Source organism: Euprymna scolopes, chromosome 8, assembly GCF_053919585.1.
Source record: "Euprymna scolopes isolate OS-2025 chromosome 8, ASM5391958v1, whole genome shotgun sequence".
NCBI lineage: Eukaryota > Metazoa > Mollusca > Cephalopoda > Sepiida > Sepiolidae > Euprymna > Euprymna scolopes.
The window spans coordinates 1,910,260-1,931,421 of record NC_136489.1 but is presented as its reverse complement, the minus strand read 5'-3'; the positions used below and the strand labels follow the sequence as shown (position 1 = coordinate 1,931,421).

General features: G+C 30.1%; 1 protein-coding gene across 1 annotated transcript in view; it reads right to left on the bottom strand.

The window, feature by feature from the left end:
- Positions 1 to 21,162, bottom strand: part of LOC145283483 (uncharacterized) — a 163,206-nt gene that overhangs the window by 17,462 nt on the left and 124,582 nt on the right. The window contains exons 26-30 of the mRNA XM_080132304.1: positions 17,945 to 18,135; positions 16,231 to 16,437; positions 12,941 to 13,055; positions 11,479 to 12,120; positions 9,757 to 9,977 (exon numbers count right to left, since the gene is read on the bottom strand). Of these exons, the coding sequence (XP_079988430.1) occupies positions 9,757 to 9,977; positions 11,479 to 12,120; positions 12,941 to 13,055; positions 16,231 to 16,437; positions 17,945 to 18,135 (1,376 nt within the window). The remainder of the gene's footprint in view (positions 1 to 9,756; positions 9,978 to 11,478; positions 12,121 to 12,940; positions 13,056 to 16,230; positions 16,438 to 17,944; positions 18,136 to 21,162) is intronic.

Here is a 21,162-nt window from a genome sequence, read left to right as displayed (position 1 = left end):
GTATAAAATTTCAAATATATCTTTTTTGATTGAATTTATCTACGTATAAAATTTCAAATATATCCTTTTTGATTGAATTTATCTATGTATAAAATATCAAATATATCTTTTTTGATTGAATTTATCTATGTATAAAATTTCAAATATATCCTTTTTGATTGAATTTATCTATGTATAAAATTTCAAATATATCTTTTTTGATTGAATTTATCTATGTATAAAATTTCAAATATATCCTTTTTGATTGAATTTATCTATGTATAAAATTTCAAATATATCTTTTTTGATTGAATTTATCTACGTATAAAATTTCAAATATATCCTTTTTGATTGAATTTATCTACGTATAAAATTTCAAATATATCCTTTTTGATTGAATTTATCTACGTATAAAATTTCAAATATATCCTTTTTGATTGAATTTATCTATGTATAAAATTTCAAATATATCCTTTTTGATTGAATTTATTTATGTATAAAATTTCAAATATATCCTTTTTGATTGAATTTATTTATGTATAAAATTTCAAATATATCCTTTTTGATTGAATTTATCTATGTATAAAATTTCAAATATATCCTTTTTGATTGAATTTATCTATGTATAAAATTTCAAATATATCTTTTTTGATTGAATTTATCTATGTATAAAATTTCAAATATATCTTTTTTGATTGAATTTATCTATGTATAAAATTTCAAATATATCTTTTTTTATTGAATTTATCTACGTATAAAATTTCAAATATATCTTTTTTGATTGAATTTATCTACGTATAAAATTTCAAATATATCTTTTTTGATTGAATTTATCTACGTATAAAATTTCAAATATATCTTTTTTGATTGAATTTATCTACGTATAAAATTTCAAATATATCTTTTTTGATTGAATTTATCTATGTATAAAATTTCAAATATATCCTTTTTGATTGAATTTATCTACGTATAAAATTTCAAATATATCCTTTTTGATTGAATTTATCTACGTATAAAATTTCAAATATATCCTTTTTGATTGGATTTATTTATGTATAAAATTTCAAATATATCTTTTTTGATTGAATTTATCTATGTATAAAATTTCAAATATATCTTTTTTGATTGAATTTATCTATGTATAAAATTTCAAATATATCTTTTTTGATTGAATTTATCTATGTATAAAATTTCAAATATATCTTTTTTGATTGAATTTATCTATGTATAAAATTTCAAATATATCCTTTTTGATTGAATTTATCTATGTATAAAATTTCAAATATATCTTTTTTGATTGAATTTATCTATGTATAAAATTTCAAATATATCCTTTTTGATTGAATTTATCTATGTATAAAATTTCAAATATATCTTTTTTGATTGAATTTATCTATGTATAAAATTTCAAATATATCCTTTTTGATTGAATTTATCTATGTATAAAATTTCAAATATATCCTTTTTGATTGAATTTATCTATGTATAAAATTTCAAATATATCCTTTTTGATTGAATTTATCTATGTATAAAATTTCAAATATATCCTTTTTGATTGAATTTATCTACGTATAAAATTTCAAATATATCCTTTTTGATTGGATTTATTTATGTATAAAATTTCAAATATATCCTTTTTGATTGAATTTATCTACGTATAAAATTTCAAATATATCCTTTTTGATTGAATTTATCTACGTATAAAATTTCAAATATATCCTTTTTGATTGAATTTATCTATGTATAAAATTTCAAATATATCCTTTTTGATTGAATTTATCGATGTATAAAATTTCAAATATATCCTTTTTGATTGAATTTATCTACGTATAAAATTTCAAATATATCCTTTTTGATTGAATTTATCTACGTATAAAATTTCAAATATATCCTTTTTGATTGAATTTATCTATGTATAAAATTTCAAATATATCCTTTTTGATTGAATTTATCTATGTATAAAATTTCAAATATATCCTTTTTGATTGAATTTATTTATGTATAAAATTTCAAATATATCCTTTTTGATTGAATTTATTTATGTATAAAATTTCAAATATATCCTTTTTGATTGAATTTATCTATGTATAAAATTTCAAATATATCCTTTTTGATTGAATTTATTTATGTATAAAATTTCAAATATATCCTTTTTGATTGAATTTATTTATGTATAAAATTTCAAATATATCCTTTTTGATTGAATTTATCTATGTATAAAATTTCAAATATATCCTTTTTGATTGAATTTATCTATGTATAAAATTTCAAATATATCCTTTTTGATTGAATTTATCTATGTATAAAATTTCAAATATATCCTTTTTGATTGAATTTATCTATGTATAAAATTTCAAATATATCCTTTTTGATTGAATTTATCTATGTATAAAATTTCAAATATATCCTATTTGATTGGATTTATTTATGTATAAAATTTCAAATATATCCTTTTTGATTGAATTTATCTACGTATAAAATTTCAAATATATCCTTTTTGATTGAATTTATCTATGTATAAAATTTCAAATATATCCTTTTTGATTGAATTTATCTATGTATAAAATTTCAAATATATCCTTTTTGATTGAATTTATCTACGTATAAAATTTCAAATATATCCTTTTTGATTGAATTTATCTACGTATAAAATTTCAAATATATCCTTTTTGATTGAATTTATCTATGTATAAAATTTCAAATATATCCTTTTTGATTGAATTTATCTATGTATAAAATTTCAAATATATCCTTTTTGATTGAATTTATCTATGTATAAAATTTCAAATATATCCTTTTTGATTGAATTTATCTATGTATAAAATTTCAAATATATCTTTTTTGATTGAATTTATCTACGTATAAAATTTCAAATATATCCTTTTTGATTGAATTTATCTACGTATAAAATTTCAAATATATCCTTTTTGATTGAATTTATCTACGTATAAAATATCAAATATATCTTTTTTGATTGAATTTATCTATGTATAAAATTTCAAATATATCCTTTTTGATTGAATTTATCTACGTATAAAATTTCAAATATATCCTTTTTGATTGAATTTATCTATGTATAAAATTTCAAATATATCCTTTTTGATTGAATTTATCTATGTATAAAATTTCAAATATATCCTTTTTGATTGAATTCATCTATGTATAAAATTTCAAATATATCTTTTTTGATTGAATTTATCTACGTATAAAATTTCAAATATATCTTTTTTGATTGAATTTATCTACGTATAAAATTTCAAATATATCCTTTTTGATTGAATTTATCTATGTATAAAATATCAAATATATCTTTTTTGATTGAATTTATCTATGTATAAAATTTCAAATATATCCTTTTTGATTGAATTTATCTATGTATAAAATTTCAAATATATCTTTTTTGATTGAATTTATCTATGTATAAAATTTCAAATATATCCTTTTTGATTGAATTTATCTATGTATAAAATTTCAAATATATCTTTTTTGATTGAATTTATCTACGTATAAAATTTCAAATATATCTTTTTTGATTGAATTTATCTACGTATAAAATTTCAAATATATCCTTTTTGATTGAATTTATCTACGTATAAAATTTCAAATATATCCTTTTTGATTGAATTTATCTATGTATAAAATTTCAAATATATCCTTTTTGATTGAATTTATCTATGTATAAAATTTCAAATATATCCTTTTTGATTGAATTTATTTATGTATAAAATTTCAAATATATCCTTTTTGATTGAATTTATCTATGTATAAAATTTCAAATATGTCCTTTTTGATTGAATTTATCTATGTATAAAATTTCAAATATATCCTTTTTGATTGAATTTATCTATGTATAAAATTTCAAATATATCCTTTTTGATTGAATTTATCTATGTATAAAATTTCAAATATATCCTTTTTGATTGAATTTATCTATGTATAAAATTTCAAATATATCCTTTTTGATTGAATTTATCTACGTATAAAATTTCAAATATATCCTTTTTGATTGAATTTATCTATGTATAAAATTTCAAATATATCCTTTTTGATTGAATTTATCTATGTATAAAATTTCAAATATATCCTTTTTGATTGAATTTATCTACGTATAAAATTTCAAATATATCCTTTTTGATTGAATGTATCTACGTATAAAATTTCAAATATATCCTTTTTGATTGAATTTATCTACGTATAAAATTTCAAATATATCCTTTTTGATTGAATTTATCTACGTATAAAATTTCAAATATATCCTTTTTGATTGAATTTATCTACGTATAAAATTTCAAATATATCCTTTTTGATTGAATTTATCTATGTATAAAATTTCAAATATATCCTTTTTGATTGAATTTATCTATGTATAAAATTTCAAATATATCCTTTTTGATTGAATTTATCTATGTATAAAATTTCAAATATATCCTTTTTGATTGAATTTATCGATGTATAAAATTTCAAATATATCCTTTTTGATTGAATTTATCTATGTATAAAATTTCAAATATATCCTTTTTGATTGAATTTATCTATGTATAAAATTTCAAATATATCCTTTTTGATTGAATTTATCTATGTATAAAATTTCAAATATATCCTTTTTGATTGAATTTATCTATGTATAAAATTTCAAATATATCCTTTTTGATTGAATTTATCTATGTATAAAATTTCAAATATATCCTTTTTGATTGAATTTATCTATGTATAAAATTTCAAATATATCCTTTTTGATTGAATTTATCTATGTATAAAATTTCAAATATATCCTTTTTGATTGAATTTATCTATGTATAAAATTTCAAATATATCCTTTTTGATTGAATTTATCTACGTATAAAATTTCAAATATATCCTTTTTGATTGAATTTATTTATGTATAAAATTTCAAATATATCCTTTTTGATTGAATTTATCTATGTATAAAATTTCAAATATATCCTTTTTGATTGAATTTATCTATGTATAAAATTTCAAATATATCCTTTTTGATTGGATTTATTTATGTATAAAATTTCAAATATATCCTTTTTGATTGAATTTATCTATGTATAAAATTTCAAATATATCTTTTTTGATTGAATTTATCTACGTATAAAATTTCAAATATATCTTTTTTGATTGAATTTATCTACGTATAAAATTTCAAATATATCCTTTTTGATTGAATTTATCTACGTATAAAATTTCAAATATATCCTTTTTGATTGAATTTATCTATGTATAAAATTTCAAATATATCCTTTTTGATTGAATTTATTTATGTATAAAATTTCAAATATATCTTTTTTGATTGAATTTATCTATGTATAAAATTTCAAATATATCCTTTTTGATTGAATTTATCTACGTATAAAATTTCAAATATATCCTTTTTGATTGAATTTATTTATGTATAAAATTTCAAATATATCCTTTTTGATTGAATTTATTTATGTATAAAATTTCAAATATATCCTTTTTGATTGAATTCATCTATGTATAAAATTAAAAAAAACGATATTTTTTTAAAAACTTTTTGATTGCTTTTATCTATGTATAAAATAAAAAAAACGATATTTTTTAAAACTTTTTTTCCACATTAGCACTAACTTTTTATATGACATTTATAAGTTTTCGGGTATGCTGAAAACGAATATCACATTTAAAGTAGTTTTCTAGATATCAAGATCATTATTATCCAATGTAATCCATTGCGTTTTTACTGGTGGACATGATTTTTCCCAACCGAGCAAATACTAAAGCGCATATTTTTTACAAACCCCTCTTTTCCCCATATTTAGAATGAAAATTGTCTTAATATTCAGGAACTACTTTTCTGTGTAAAAGTTAATTGTGATATTCGTTTTCAGCACCCTCGAAAACCTTTAAAAGTCATCATTTTAAATGTGAGGGTTAAAAAGAAAGTAAAAATTTACCTACAAATACCTAGAAATACGTTTCTCTCTGAGCTGATTATTTGTGTCCCAGTGACCAATGGGGAGGGACAGAACTTTTTTAAAACTTCAAATATGTATATCTGATTTTAATGAAATTTGGACGATAAGGCACTAAATCAGAATGTTTCAACATTTCAGTTCTTTCCGATTATATTAGCAGGCGGAACGGGAAGAGGGGGGAGGGAGTAAAAACAAAGAAAGCAATGCAGTGATCCTCATTCAATCCCGACCAATATCTTGTCTTCCTGCTAATCTGTTAAATATGTGTAAAATCTCTATTGAAAATTATGATCGTGTTATGAGTCAGCCTACATAAACTCTAAGACTCCAATCTCTTTTCCCAATTTTCACCATTGACATCGGTTTGATTGCCTTACAATAAAAGCCTTAAAAAAAGCAAGCACCTTTCTCCCACAACGGGAAGAGCCAAAATCGCTTGAGCTAAGATGCATACCTGTGACCAGAAAACTAGTCACATAAGATAAATTTGTAAAATCACATTCGCAAATCTATATATATAAAAGGTAAAATGTGTGTGACCATTTCGTGTATGTCTCGCAAAGGCTTTTCTCGCACACAGTCTCGGGGGGGGGGGTTACGATCGCTTACAAGTATTTATATAGGCCGTAGATAATAATATCTAAGATTTGGGAACATTACGTCGATTTTTACAAAATTATTGCTATTTCAGCCTGTCTTGTGTTCGTTCAGCTTTTTTGTATAAAACACGAAACTAATTCAAAGCTAATTCAAGTTCCCGGCAATCGCACCGGGGAAACGTCCAGAAGCAATCAGCTTTGATCAATGAGGGGCAAAACTCCTCTCATATCAGACAATTGCTATTCAATCTAGACAACGGGCCCCCCTCCCCAACATCTTGGGGGGAAAAACAGTCAAAGTTGGGTAAACAAAACCAAGTTAACTGCGCGACTTCTATTTGACCTCAATCCAAATAGAAGCAGCAGAGTTAACTTTTATTGCTGCCACCTGTCAATAGTTAAATAAATAAATAAATTCAAACGTGTTTCTCTTCTATGTCTCCTTGGGCCAGTGGTTAACGTCGTACGTCTTTTTTTCACACTTTCATTTCCAATTTTGCCTCAAGGGTTTGGGTTCGATCCTCATACTCACTTACCAAAACTTTTTTATTTTATTTTATTTTATTTTGATTTACCCAAAGCCACACACACTTCAAAACACCCGAGCATCGCCGGGTACCCCCTCCAGCACTTTAATAAATCAGAGGCCATTTTCTGTAGACTGTTTTTGAACCGAGTCAACGGCGGGTACTTTTGCTAGTATATATATATATATATATATATATATATATATATATATATATATATATATATATAAAAGCGAAAATGTGTGTATGTATGTATGTATGTTTGTATGTATGTATGTATGTGTGTTTGTGTGTCCGCTATAAGCTTTCGACAGACAGAACAAAAATTCACAAACTCGGTATCATATTGATGCTCCAAAAAAATATCGAAAAATTGGCCAAAAACGTTAATTTTTTCACCCCGAAATCGACAATTTTCTACAGGGGGGGAGGTCAACAAAAACCGTCCTCTCATGACGACGACCGGTTCGACGCATGCGTCAGATGACGTCATGATCTGATTTAGTTTAAATAGTTAAAGAACTGACTAAATTTCATGTACGTCGTGTTAGCTCAGTTGGTTAGCGCATTGGTTCATTTATCTAAACATTTTGGGTTCGAATCGTGGTGTGAGATGTCTTTTTTTTTGGGATTTTTTAAATTTAAATATTGAACCAGTGTTATTTAAACCATTTTTCACGTAACGTTCGTTTTTCTGTTGTTTTGTTTTTGACTTCGCTTATTCTTAGGTTTTCATTAACACCCCCGCCCGACCACACACACCCAAAAACACCCGGGTACCCACCGATTTTTTAAATTTTAATATCGAAACAGGCTTATTTAAGCCATTTTTCACGTGTTTTCTTTTGGGGGGGAGTCTACGTTCGTTTTTCTGTTTTCTTTTTTGTTTTTTCGATTTTTACATTTAACATCGTTCGTTTGCCTTACGTTTTTTTTTTAAATTTACTAAATCGTGCTAAAATGATATCCTCCACAAAAAAAGCATTGCTAATTGAAATAAAAAACATTAAACAAGTACTCATCAATAATCATTTCCCCAATTACATAGTTGATGAACAAATAAAAAAATGCTACAATCTTCCGATAACCAGAATAATAACGTTAGCCAACACCGCAATGCAAACCCCATTAATATATTTTACCAAAATCAAATGACGCCTAATTTCAGAATCGAAGAAAATGCAATAAAAAATATTATACGAAGATACTTGACGCCTGTTGACAGTAATTTTAAAATTAAATTTATTATCTATTATAGGAAATTTCGAACACAAAACCTTGTGGTTAAAAACAACTCTTCACCGGCGATAAAAACGTTGGAGCAAACCAATGTAGTGTATAAATTTAAATGCTCTATTGGAGAATGTAACTCCAAAAATAATACATACATTGGGCATACAACAACAACGTTGTCCCGGCGAATAACTATGCACCTTAACGACACAAGCGCGATTTACAAACATTTAAAAAAAGAACATAGCTGTCCCCCCTCCAATGTTAGAAAGGTCCTCGTTGACAACACAAAAATTATACAACGGGAAAATAATGTAAAAAGATTAAAGATTCTTGAAGCGTCGTACATTAGAACTCTTCAACCTAATATAAATGACATTGCATTTCAAAAAAGCAGTAACGTTCTGAAATGTCTTGCGTAGTCCGTGTTGAACGGACTTCGTACATGGTGTCTACGAACTTGCTGGTTTTAACACTCGAATTTTTAATCGACTTTTATTCTTAATCGACTTTTATTTTAACTCATCACTGAATATATATATTTTAGTTTTCATTTTTAATCCTCATTTTCGCAATCCTGTATTTTTAACACCTGATGATGATTCGTGGACGAATCGAAAGCGCTCGTAACAGCAACATGTATGGATCCTTTATTAATATTTTTGATTTTGAAACAAAAAAGACAATACGAAAAATTGAAAAATTAAAAAAAAAGAATTATAAGACAAAATGTCTCCGTTGTATTTAATAATATTTGCTTGAATGAAAAAATGCTGCCTAAATATACCAATATATATATATATATATATATATATATATATATATATATATATATATATATCTTTTTCTGTTGCATATCATTTTCATTATTTACCCCAAACAATTTTTTAAATTAACATACATTGCATTCATTCCTTTTCTTCACCAACTGTCGGTTTCGATTCAACTTTCAATGCCTCTCTTCAAAACTAAAACCTATTTTTTCTTTGTATTATTTGGATTATTCGGACTACTATTCTCATCTTGAGTGAAAATAACATATAAGACAGGAACAGTAGTTCAAATAATACGAAATATCAATCCTCATCTCAAAAATTCGAAAACACTATTTTTCTTTTGTGCAGAAATTGAGCTTTCTTTTAAGATAAAATGGCCACATAATAACAAAGTTTTGGTTTGAATTGAATTCAATTTATTTGGCAAAAAAATAAAACAACTCTGCTTCAATGCCATGTAGGGAAAGGTTAGTAAAATGTACAGAGAAGACACAGTAGTTCAGCATTTGTTCAAAGTTAGTTTTGCTTTGATTGGTGCATTTTTGACTTCATTTGGAACTTTATTCCAAACACCAGGTATTTCTAATAAAATGGACATAAATTGCAGAATAATATTGTACAATAGTATTGCCTCTTTTCGGGATGCAACAATATAATTTTTTTAAAAAATGTATATGAAAGAATTGTTACTGATACTCACTTCAGTGCCAAAGCTGTAAATGTAAGATTCTGTCTTATTCCAATGAACTGTTGTAACTCCTTTTTCCAATTCATAGCTGTCTTTCATATTATCATCAATATACCATTTAATGGTATAACCAATGGCTTTTTCTTTTACTCGGGCGAAATCACATGAAAATACTGTTTTGGATTTCAATTTGGTGATGCTAATTTTGGGTTTCTCTGGCAAGAAAGGCTCGTCTGTTAATGAATATAAGAAATTATTAAAGTATTTGTCTTTGGTAAGGCATAGACCAACATGTTTAAATCTGTGATGCTGAGTACAGAACTTAAAACTCTAAGATTGTTGTTTGGTACCTATACAGATAGATTGTCTCCCCTTAGTAATCACTCTTCAGTTAATAAATTTTTTTTCAATGAAATCAAAGTAGAATAAAAAAAATTGTTGTGACTCAACATATCATGGGTATGTCTAGTTAGTATTCATATAAATTTTGTGAGATCTTTTTATTCTTTAAAGTTGCAATAATATTATTGATTAAATCATTAGATTCTCAAAGATAATACATAAAGCATTTCCTGTTCATGACAAGTTATCGCCAGGGCTGTAACAACAGCATATTCTTTTCTACTCCCAAGTATCAACCCGACACAGTTAGATACAATAATCAACCAACCGAGAACCACATTACTCTATATAAAGACATATAATGGATATATACCTGAGAGGTAAAACAAGGAAAATAATATGCTGTTGTTCTAGCCCTAGTTATCACCTTTTACACCCATTTAAATAAACGAGATCGTTGAAAGATTGGAAATTAATCTGATGTCGCTAAGGTAAAAAAATCCGACTTTATTTTAAAATAAATTATTCTAAAATCAAATTATGTCGCCAGATCAAATAAAACAGTACAGTCTGTATATCTATACAAGTGAGAATGTGTGTGAGGACACTTCTCAACCTATATACTCAACGAATTCTTTATCTACAGACTTTAAATTTGGTTTCTAGGGTCTTCAGAAATGTGGAAAACTTTTTAATCGGTTTTCATCCGGAAAAAGGGCTGCTATGCAGTCAAAATTGAAATATTGACGCTTGGTGGTGGGAGGACCATTGGATTGTTATCTCTTTGTAAACTGTTTCACTAATACATATGTGTGAGTCGTTCACATAACAGATTACTTATGTTAACAATAAGTAGGTTTGAAAATTTTTTTAAAGATCATGTCAAGCTGGCATGATGGTTATTGTACTTAACTCACTGTCTTTAGGTTTTGGTTTCGATCTCAGCTTGAGTATTTTTTTACAAAAAGTGAACTGTTTAGAAAAAACATAATACTCGTGTACACATGTCTCAGTTTCTTTTTGTCTTTTTTATCTTATTTTTTTTAAGGAATTTAACATTGCGTTTAATACCTACGGTATTTCTGTTTATAATAAATAAGAATTCTGCATTAATTAAAACATAATATTATGCGTATTTTACAACCGGGCAGCCTACTAGTTTTAAATAAATACATTTAAAAAGGTGACTGTTTTATTGATTTAAAGAATATATAACTGACAATTAAGTTTGCCATAGGAAGACAGAATATTTATTATTTAAAAAGTTTTTTTTTTATTGCTAACGGACTATTATTATTATTATTAACAGTAAATTATGAAGATTGACGTAAAAAGCACCGTGGAATTTCCATGTGCTCCAACTTGTAAATAAATAAATAAATAAATAAATACCTGTCACAATTTCAAGGATATTTAAAATGTTAATCTCTGCATTCCATAACCGTATACTTCCAAACACAATTGTCGAAGAAGTTCCCCATTTGCTGTCATGGGGACTGTTGAATTTCAATCGGCGGACCACTGGCTGCACAGCGAAACGTACTCTGTACTTCGTAGTGGAAACTTTCACTTTATCATTAATGACCATTCTCAAACCTGATGTTCGACTCCAACTGATTTCAAATCTAAAAAAGTCTTTAGATTTCTGCAGATGGGTATAGACGATCCACTGGCGCCGTGTTGTAGAGATAGCCAAGAATATTTTATTTCGCTGGTAATACATGGTCATCCCTATAGCGGTCTTTGGATCTTCACCGCAGCTGAAGATGTAAGACCTGTCCTTGAGGGAGACGAATTTCAGTGTGAACTTCATGGTGAAACCCAGAGGACAGTTAGGCGAATCATCATTAAAGCAGTCGGAGGAGAACAAACCATAAGAGAAGAACTGACCAGCCTTAAGGTAGACTGCATGGCCTCCCTTGTCGCCATCAACAATTTGCGGTTTGCCCGTAACTGTCACTGTTCCAACGTTGGTCACAAGAGTTGAATTGACAATCCGAATAAAAGAAAGTCTTGTCAGGTTTATTATAAATGCTGGAAATAAATTGAGATTCAAATTAATATTTACAAAGAAAAAATCATGAAGGAAAGTATTATAATTGCTACAATTATATTTCTAAACACACACACACACACACAAAACAATAAGTGCAAAATTTGTTATATTTCTTTATGATAAATCCAGCCTTGTGGACTATTGGTTCTATTTACAGAAGCATGAGCATCAGTAGAAAAAGGAACGTGATGCATCATATATGCTAGAGTTTTTACTCCGTGAAAAACGGGCAAAAGTTAAAGCCTGTTGATTTAGAATAAGTGTTTTATGTCAAATTGCATATTGTTCAATTTGTGCTCATTTTTCGCATTAAATACCTATTAATCCCTAACTGACATTACACTTGAACTTCCGCATCTCAGTGCAGTCAGGGAAGCTGGGAACAGGGAGGAAATCCCAAAGTCTAGCAGTTCGAAGAAAGAAACTATTAGAATAGAAGGCTTTCTGATATCTAAAGATCTCTACAGTGTAGGGGTGGGATTTTGCAGCTTGTCAGGTTAGTCGCAGGTATTTCCGTTGAGAGAGCAAAAGTGCTTTGAGTTCGCCTGAGCACATTGCATTAAAATATTTGCAAAACAGGCACAGGAATGCAACATTTCGGCGATGGGACAGAGGCTGGAGTTTTGTTGATAATGTGGGACCTAATAAGTTGGAGATTCTTGAAGACTTCAAGTTAAGTAGTACATATCCAAAGAGAGAGAGAGAGAGAGAGAGAGAGAGAGAGAGAGAGAGAGAGAGAGAGAGAGAGGAGAAACAGACAGATATAGAGAAAACTAATTAAAAAATATTTACACTTACTTTTTAAGTTTGTCCAGACAGTTTTATTTTTGCTAGGAATGCAAATTTTGGTGGGGTCGTCTTTGAAAAGCTGTCCAATTTCTTGACATTGGCCACCAATTTTGCAAATGTCAGTCTAAAATTAAAAAAAAATTGTAACAAACTTTATTCATTATTTATTTGTTTTACAGCAATGTTGAAACATAATAACTGGTAACTGCCTGGTGCGAAATTCACCCTGGGCTAGCTGAACCAGCTACTTTCCTTCTGAAGGAGGAAGTTTCTTGGGAATATAAAATTCACAAGTGGTCCCCAATCGCATGTATACCCTGGTCAGGGAAGATAATGACGTTAGTTTTTGCAAGTTTTTACAAATTTAAAACAAAAACTTGACTAAACAACATTCTTCCTTGGCAAGTTGACAACCCAGGTTATTCTCCTTCCAGAGGAAGAAGTCTCTTGAGAATATCAAATTTACAAGCAGCCCCCAATAGCATGTATATCCTGGTCAAGGGAAATCGTAGTGCTATTTGTCTTTTGTTTTTTTTTTTGCAATTTTTTATAAGGCGATTTATTGTCCCTCCTGCATGCAATACCTTATATTCACAAAAAAAAAAAAACCCAATAAACAAATGAAGCGGCATTGACATTTGGTGAGTTGATCCAACTTCTTCCAAAGGTGGCAGTTTCTAGAGAATATGAAATTTACAAGTGGTCCCTAGTCGTATGTATATCCCAGTCAGGAAGATGATGACATTTTGCAAGAAAGTATCGAAGTCCATCCATATAGAGCATCTAGTTTCCCCAACTTCGGTGACCTAATGAGAACCGGTATATTCCTGCGATTATGCTATATAATACCTATTGTAAATGATTCATTGTATACAATTAATTGAACACAAGTTAGAATTGTATTCTTTCGTAATAATTTGGTTGATTATAGCAATTGCTTTCATTATTTTTCTTTACTTTTCACGTTTCTTACACAAAAAATTATGGACATTATATCGAGGATAATTTCAATTTTGCAGTTGTCAGCTGCAAAACAGTTTTGATGGCATTACTTTTTACAAGGAAGTACTGACGTCCTCAAGCATACAGCCACTAGTATTTTCAATTGGTCACCCATCTGGTACTGACTTGGCTCAACGTTGCTTGACATTGATGATTTATGTGAAGTTTTAATTGTACATTTTTAATATTTTCAATTAAACTGTAGACGAAGAGAGTGCTCATAGAATTCAAAAGCAATATTAAGAATATTCCTTTGTTTTAGTTTAAAAGTTATTGTCATAATAATAATGATAATAATAATGGTGATAATGCTAATGATAATAATGATAACGGTGATAATAATGATAATGATAATAATAATTAATGGTAATAATGATAATAAAAATAATAATGATAATCGATTTAATCTCTATTTTTCTTGCTTACATATGTTGGTGGGTTTGTAGAAACCAATCTCTGTCCAGAACTTTATTTATCACTCTTTATTTTAAGTCCACACTTATTATTTTCTTTCCATGTTTTCCTCAACCTTTTCCTGGGAACTGCCACCCAAATTGTTTCGTATCTACTAACTTAAAAACCATCATTTATTCTTTCAACATAGCCATGCCATCCAAGTCTCCTGTTCTACACACATCACTGTACTGTCTAGATTTAATCTTCCTTTTAGATCACCAGATTAAAGTCTGTCTCACATTACACATACATTTTATTCTCATGTTTGGCCAATATCGTGAAATATGTGCAGACCAGGAAACTATTGGTTTGGTCACGTTAAAAGAATGGATGAGAGTACTTGGGTTAGTTGATGTAGAACAGTTGGTGCAGAAGGCGGGAGAGAAGTTAAGTGGGTTTGGAAGAAAATTTTACGTATTTATTCAATGAAGGGACATACGTCATTAAAAAAATCGATTTTGCAATAATAACAATAGGACGTCTAATAAATTTTTGAAATTTAAATCTCATAAATACGCTTGAGAATTTTTAAACACTGAATAATTTTTGAAATTTAAATCCCATAAATACGCTTGAGACATGAATAATACAGACCATTTTCCCCGTTTTTTCTAATAGAATTTTTTGAAGTTTAATTGAATTCCGGTATTATTTGCTTATTAGATGAATTGAATGAAATTGTTAAACAAGAGGGGGGGTGATATTGACAGGGTTGATAACTTTTTTTTTTTACACGTTGGTCACTACTTATCAAGGCCCGGAAGCCACTCAGGGATAAGGGTTATTGCAAGTACAGTACGTTAGTGTGGAGATTTAATGAAGTGTGTACTTAAGAGGGCGGTTCATTAGGAATTTGTTAATGTTGGACTTGAAGACATCCAAGTTGTAGTCAGGTGGGAAGCAGGCAGACGGAACACAGAGTTCCACAGGCGTGCAGTTCTAAGAAAGAAGCTTTGTTCATGGAATCCACATTTTGATTTAGGCACAGATAAAGAGTGGGGGAAATTTTTCACAGTGGATTCAGCTAGACGGGTGTTTTTCGTGAAAGATTGGTGAGGGGGGACCAGAGATTGGAGTTCAGACGAGCACCTGCCATGGAAATAACGATAAAACAAGGATAGGCTCGCAACGTCTCTTCTGTGGGAGAGAGGTTGCAGGGTAGAGAAAAGGGCATCCCCCACTAAGCCACGAAGTCTATTTTGTACTCTGTCAAGGCACGATAGACTGTTTTTAGCAGCTCCTGCCCAGATATGGCAGCAGTATTCCATCCTTGAACGTACTTGGCTTTTATACAGATAGAGAATTGCATCAGTAGTGAGATATCTTCTGGAGCGGTAGAAGGATCCCACCATCTTTCCAGCGATCTTGGCAACAGACTTGATGTACGCGTTCCATTTCAGATCAGGAGTAAAGGACAAACCCAGAAGCTTGTCAAAACACAGGGCTTCTCCTAGACGAGAGCCATTCATTTAAATTGATGCCAGATGGAGATCAGAGCGGTGATGATGTAAAGATAGGAGTTTGGTTTTGGGTGCATTAAAGGTAACCAGCCTAACGGTGGCTAAATGGTTAATGCCACCGACTTAAAACGTGAGTTCGAATCCACTTCATTCCACAGAAACACTTTCATCAGATTCACACTTGACCTTGTATTTAATCTCCTGAAATGGAGGGGAAAATATTTAAAATCAAACAATTTCTTTTGTAAGTTATTTTTTTTAATTACGTTTTAACGGAGATTGCCACAAATAGTTAATGTGCTGTTTGATAATGTTATTACATAGATTGCTGTTTTATGTTCATGAAATTTAAAATGAATGAGATTAAAAGGTTGTACGCACCCTTTCTTTGCACGTGGTTGCATTGCAGTTCATACACCTGGAGTCAAATATGATATAAATCAATTTTGAGCTGAGTATTTGGCTCGCAAAACTGATTGATACGGAGATGCTCGTTGCTGTTCGTAGTTTACATTTCACTTGACCGCTGAAGACAAATGTTGCTTTCACGTTATAGGAACTGCGTTCGGTTAATACACCCTTAACAAACTGAAATACAAAGGATTGTAAACACATAAATCAGTATGGACATATTTTTTTAAAAAAATTTGTACTAGAAAAATATTGAATAAAATTTAAGCAATAAACGACCCTTTTTATCAACTCTCTCTCCAACCACTCTCTCACTTTCTCTACCAGATCAAGCTGTTTAGAGACACCATCTCCTTGGCCTAAAATGCAACAAACATTGATGGTTTTGTTTTTTACTTTTCTTTCGTAAAACTCAATCATGTTCTGCAAAGCCAAAAACAAAAACAACAATTTTCGTCTAGAAAACAACCAAACCAAAACCAGATTTAAAAAACTTGAAGCTTACAATGTTTTTCAAAGATTATTGGATTTGGTATTAAATAACCCCAAAAAGGTTGATTTGTCGTAAAACAAAGCAATCAAACCAAACTCTCTCTCTCTCTCTCTCTCCTCTTATGCTGCTTTCATATACTATAGTTAAGGATTTCTCTTTCATCGCAAAAATACCAGAACCAATGGGTTCAGGCTTGATTGAAATATGTCTTCGTAAACATTCCTTATTCATTAATTTGTTTTACTGAAGGGGGAGAGTCGTGCACATACGCAAACTTAATTTTTTTTTTAATCAACTTGTATTTTTACATTTTTGTTTATTGTTTCACGATTGCTTTTAAATATTTCTTCGTAAACATTTATTTTTTCCATTATAGGAGGTCGAGGCACATTCTTTTATACCTTAATTAACGTGCTTTTTAACATTGATAAGGATTTCAGAAAACAAAACAAAACATTATTAGCACAGTCTACGATAATGCGCTACATAATCATAGGTTCATTTGTTTTTTGAGGGTATGGAATTCGTTCAACGAATCTGTTATGGCTTTGAGTCATCTTTTCACCGGACAACGCCGGTGCACGGGTCCTATTTCAAATACAAGAATACAAAAGGCGAAATACAAGTAAATAAATACGATCAACACAAACCAAACATCACGTATGGGAAGATCACAAAAACAACAAAAGCAACTCATACACAAAGAGGGTTCAGAGCGATATACATAGACATGAAAAAGCAAATATTAAAAACAAATCACTATGATGTACGTACCCGTATGGAAAGAAAATACCGTACATTCAAAATCATGTCAATTGATAAAGCGATTTTTATAAATGAAAATCATTTTTAAACGAATTTGAGGTTTTCTAATGCCCCATTCCCATGTTAAAAATGGCTTTCTAAAATCTTGACTCGGAGTTATCTATCTGGCTTCTTCAGACTGTTTTTAAGATTGCGTCGTGAGATCATCGCTTGTAGTTTAATCAGAAAATTTAATTTTCTTGTTTAAAAATATTTAAAAATAAAACTATGTGATCAATTTATATAACTTTCGGTGTACGATATTTTTTTTGTCAAAGGTACGTATATCTTGCATATTTTTCTTTATTTTCATATGTTTTTCATGAGTGGTGATTCTGGACAAGTACCTTTTTTTTTAACTTGTGGATGTTAATGAAAATTAATTACCTCAATTTCAGTGATATGACATGTCAGACTGTCAACATCTATAAAATCCTCCCCAGCAACTTGTATAGTCGTACAATCTTTTTGACTTGTGTCGCAGATTTGTTCAGCCGGAACGTCAATGAGCTGTGGTGGCTGGGTAGCATTGACTGCACAGTCCACACCAAGAAATCCAGACATACACTTACACATACCTGAATACAAAATCACACAAGGAAAAAATGTAAAATATATAGTAAAATAGAAAAAGACATAAACAAATATCATTAAAAGATTAATTTATTTACGTTTCAGATTTTTGGGATTGGTTATTTGTATTATTTCGATTTATCGAATTACTGTTCTAATCTTAGGTATGTTTTTTCACAACGTTTCAGTCGATGAAACCTTCGACCTTCTTCAGGTGTATCTTTTCAAACTCGTGAATTTGGACGGAATTTCTAACAGAATCCTTTATTTACTTCACAGGGGTTGCATACTCTTGTTCTATCAGCAATGACTGAATAGAGGTTCTAAGTAATTCGCAATTGTATTTTTCAGTCGCCCACACTGAGAACTGAATCTTCAACCGTAAGAAGAGTATCACTTTTACAATTGATTTTTTCACACTGAGAACTGAATCTTCCACCGTAAGAAGAGCATCACTTTTACAATTGATTTTTCCAAGTACTCTAACCATTGTGCCACGGGTCCGTGTGAACAAATTTCCGAGTTCAACAGAAACATTCTTGAGTTCGAAAAGATACATTTGAAGAAGGTTTGAGATTACATCGACTGAAGCATTGTAAAAATCACACTCAAGATGAGAACAGTAGTCCGATGAATCCAAATAACTTGAATGACCAATCCTCATCTCAAAAATTCAGAGATGGGGATAGATTTTTCGTATTATTTGGATTCTTCAGACTACTGTTCTCATCTTGAGTGCTATTTTCACAACGTTTCAGTAGATGAACTTGGTAAAATTTAGTTGTAAAGTTGAGGTTGAAGGTTCAATCCTCAATGCAGGCGACACTCAAAATACAACTAGGACTTCTACTCAATCATGAGTGAAGGAATGAGAGCATGCTACTCTCATGGATTAAATTCCGTTTGAAATTCATTTGCAGATTCTCATGTTTGACAGAAAGATTCCTGAGTTCGACAAGATACACTTAAAGAAAATAGGAAATTAGATCGACTAAAACCTTGTGAAAATGACACTCAGGATGAGAACAGTAGTCCAAAAAATCCAAATAATACAAATAATTTAGTTCTTTAATACATCAGAAGTGCGGTCAAAATGTCATGTATACTTTTGATTTAAAAGCACATCTGAACTATAATACTTGAATTTATCTTTGGTGCTCCGATGATCTTCAATTTATGACCCCCCCCTCTGTAAAACATTTCCAACAAAGACGCGTCTAGCTACAACAACTGTCAATAATTTTCTTTTCTCCTCCTCTGTGTCTAAAACTAAATGAAACTTCCATGAGCAAAGTTTCTTTCCAAGAACTACCTGTCTGTCACAATACCACAGAGTTGCTTCCTAGCTGACTAGTAGATTGCCGTTTTCAATTTCAAAGTAAACAAATTTTTGTTAAGCCATCCTCTAAAAAGCTCGGATTCTGCCAAACATCTACCGTCATTATCAATCATCAAGGTGTTGTCTTACCGGCCACCTGACTCTTATTAAGTCTTATCCCCGAATGGCCTTTCTGCCTAAATAAGAGATGACTCTTAGTAAAAAGAAGATTTTAATTTTAGCAAGAAATTAAATTCTTATTCACAATCTAAATTAATAAATGCAAAAGTTGGGCCCATTTCTCGCATAAACGGTAAATTCCAAAAATTTCAAACTGAGAGATATAGAAATCAATTCAACTAGGGTCTTGGCATAACTTGGATTGGTAGAGAGCATGACTTGTACAATGGCACATCTCTGATCTCACTTGTTAAACACTGTGTCACTTTAAGATATGATAGAAGGCTCCTATTGTTCTTGGCATTTGTACACAACTGGTCAACTGATAGATGGTCTGCATTTTTTTTTTTTCACATGGGGGTCACCACTTATCAAGGCCCAGGAGTCACTCGGAGATAAGGGTTATTGTGTGTACACTAATCAGTGGGATAGTATCGTAGTAATAGTTAGTATTGGGGATTTGATGGGTGTCATTACTTAAGGGGGCAGTTCATCAGGAATTTCTTTGTGTTGAACTTGAAGACATCCAAGTTGAATTCGGGGGGGGGGGGACAGGCAAGCGGCAGAGAGTTCCACAGCTGTGCAGTACTAAGAAAGAAGCTTTGTTCATGGAATCTACGTTTTGATTTAGGCACAGATAAAGAGTGGGGAAAATTATTGACAGTGGTTTCAGCTAGTCGGGTGTTTTTTGTGAAAGATTGGCGGGGGGGGGGGCAGAGATTGGAGTTCAGACGAGCACCGGCCATGGAAATAACGATAAAACAAAGATAGGCTCGCAACGTCTCTTCTGTGGGAGAGAGGTTGCAGGGAAGAGAAAAGGTCATCCTCCACCATTTTGTACTCTGTCAAGGCAGGATATACTGTTTTTAGCAGCTCCTGCCCAGATGTGGAAGCAGTACTCCATCCTTGGACGTACTTGGCTTTTATACAGATAGAGAATTGCATCAGTAGTGAGATATCTTCTGGAGTGGTAGAAGGATCCCACCATTTTCCCAGCGACCTTGGCCACAGACTTGATGTATATGTTCCATTTCAGATCAGGAGTAAAGGTCAAACCCAGAAGCTTATCAAAACATGGGCCTCCCCTAGACGAGAGCCATCCATTTCAATTGATGCCAGATGGGGATCAGAGCGTTGATGATGTAATGATAGGAGCTTGGTCTTAGATGCATTAAAGGTTACCAGCCACCTCTTCCCCCACTGAACCACACGCTCAAGATCTGAGGAGAGAGAATCAGAGAGATCGTTGCCATTTACGGCCTTTGATGTGTTGCCATAGATGGTCGTGTCATCAGCATAGATGTTAATGAATGATTTAAGTGTGTGTTTTGGGAGATTATTGATCTAGATAAAGAAGACAGTTGGACCCAGGATGGACCCCTGAGGGACTCCAGCATTAATACTGTGGGCCTCTGATTTCTGCCCATCAACCACTACTCTTATGAGCCTATCAGAGAGAAATGATTTAATGATAGAGAAAACATTTCTAGCTATACCATAGCTGGAAATCTTGTGAAGTAGGTCTTTATGCCAT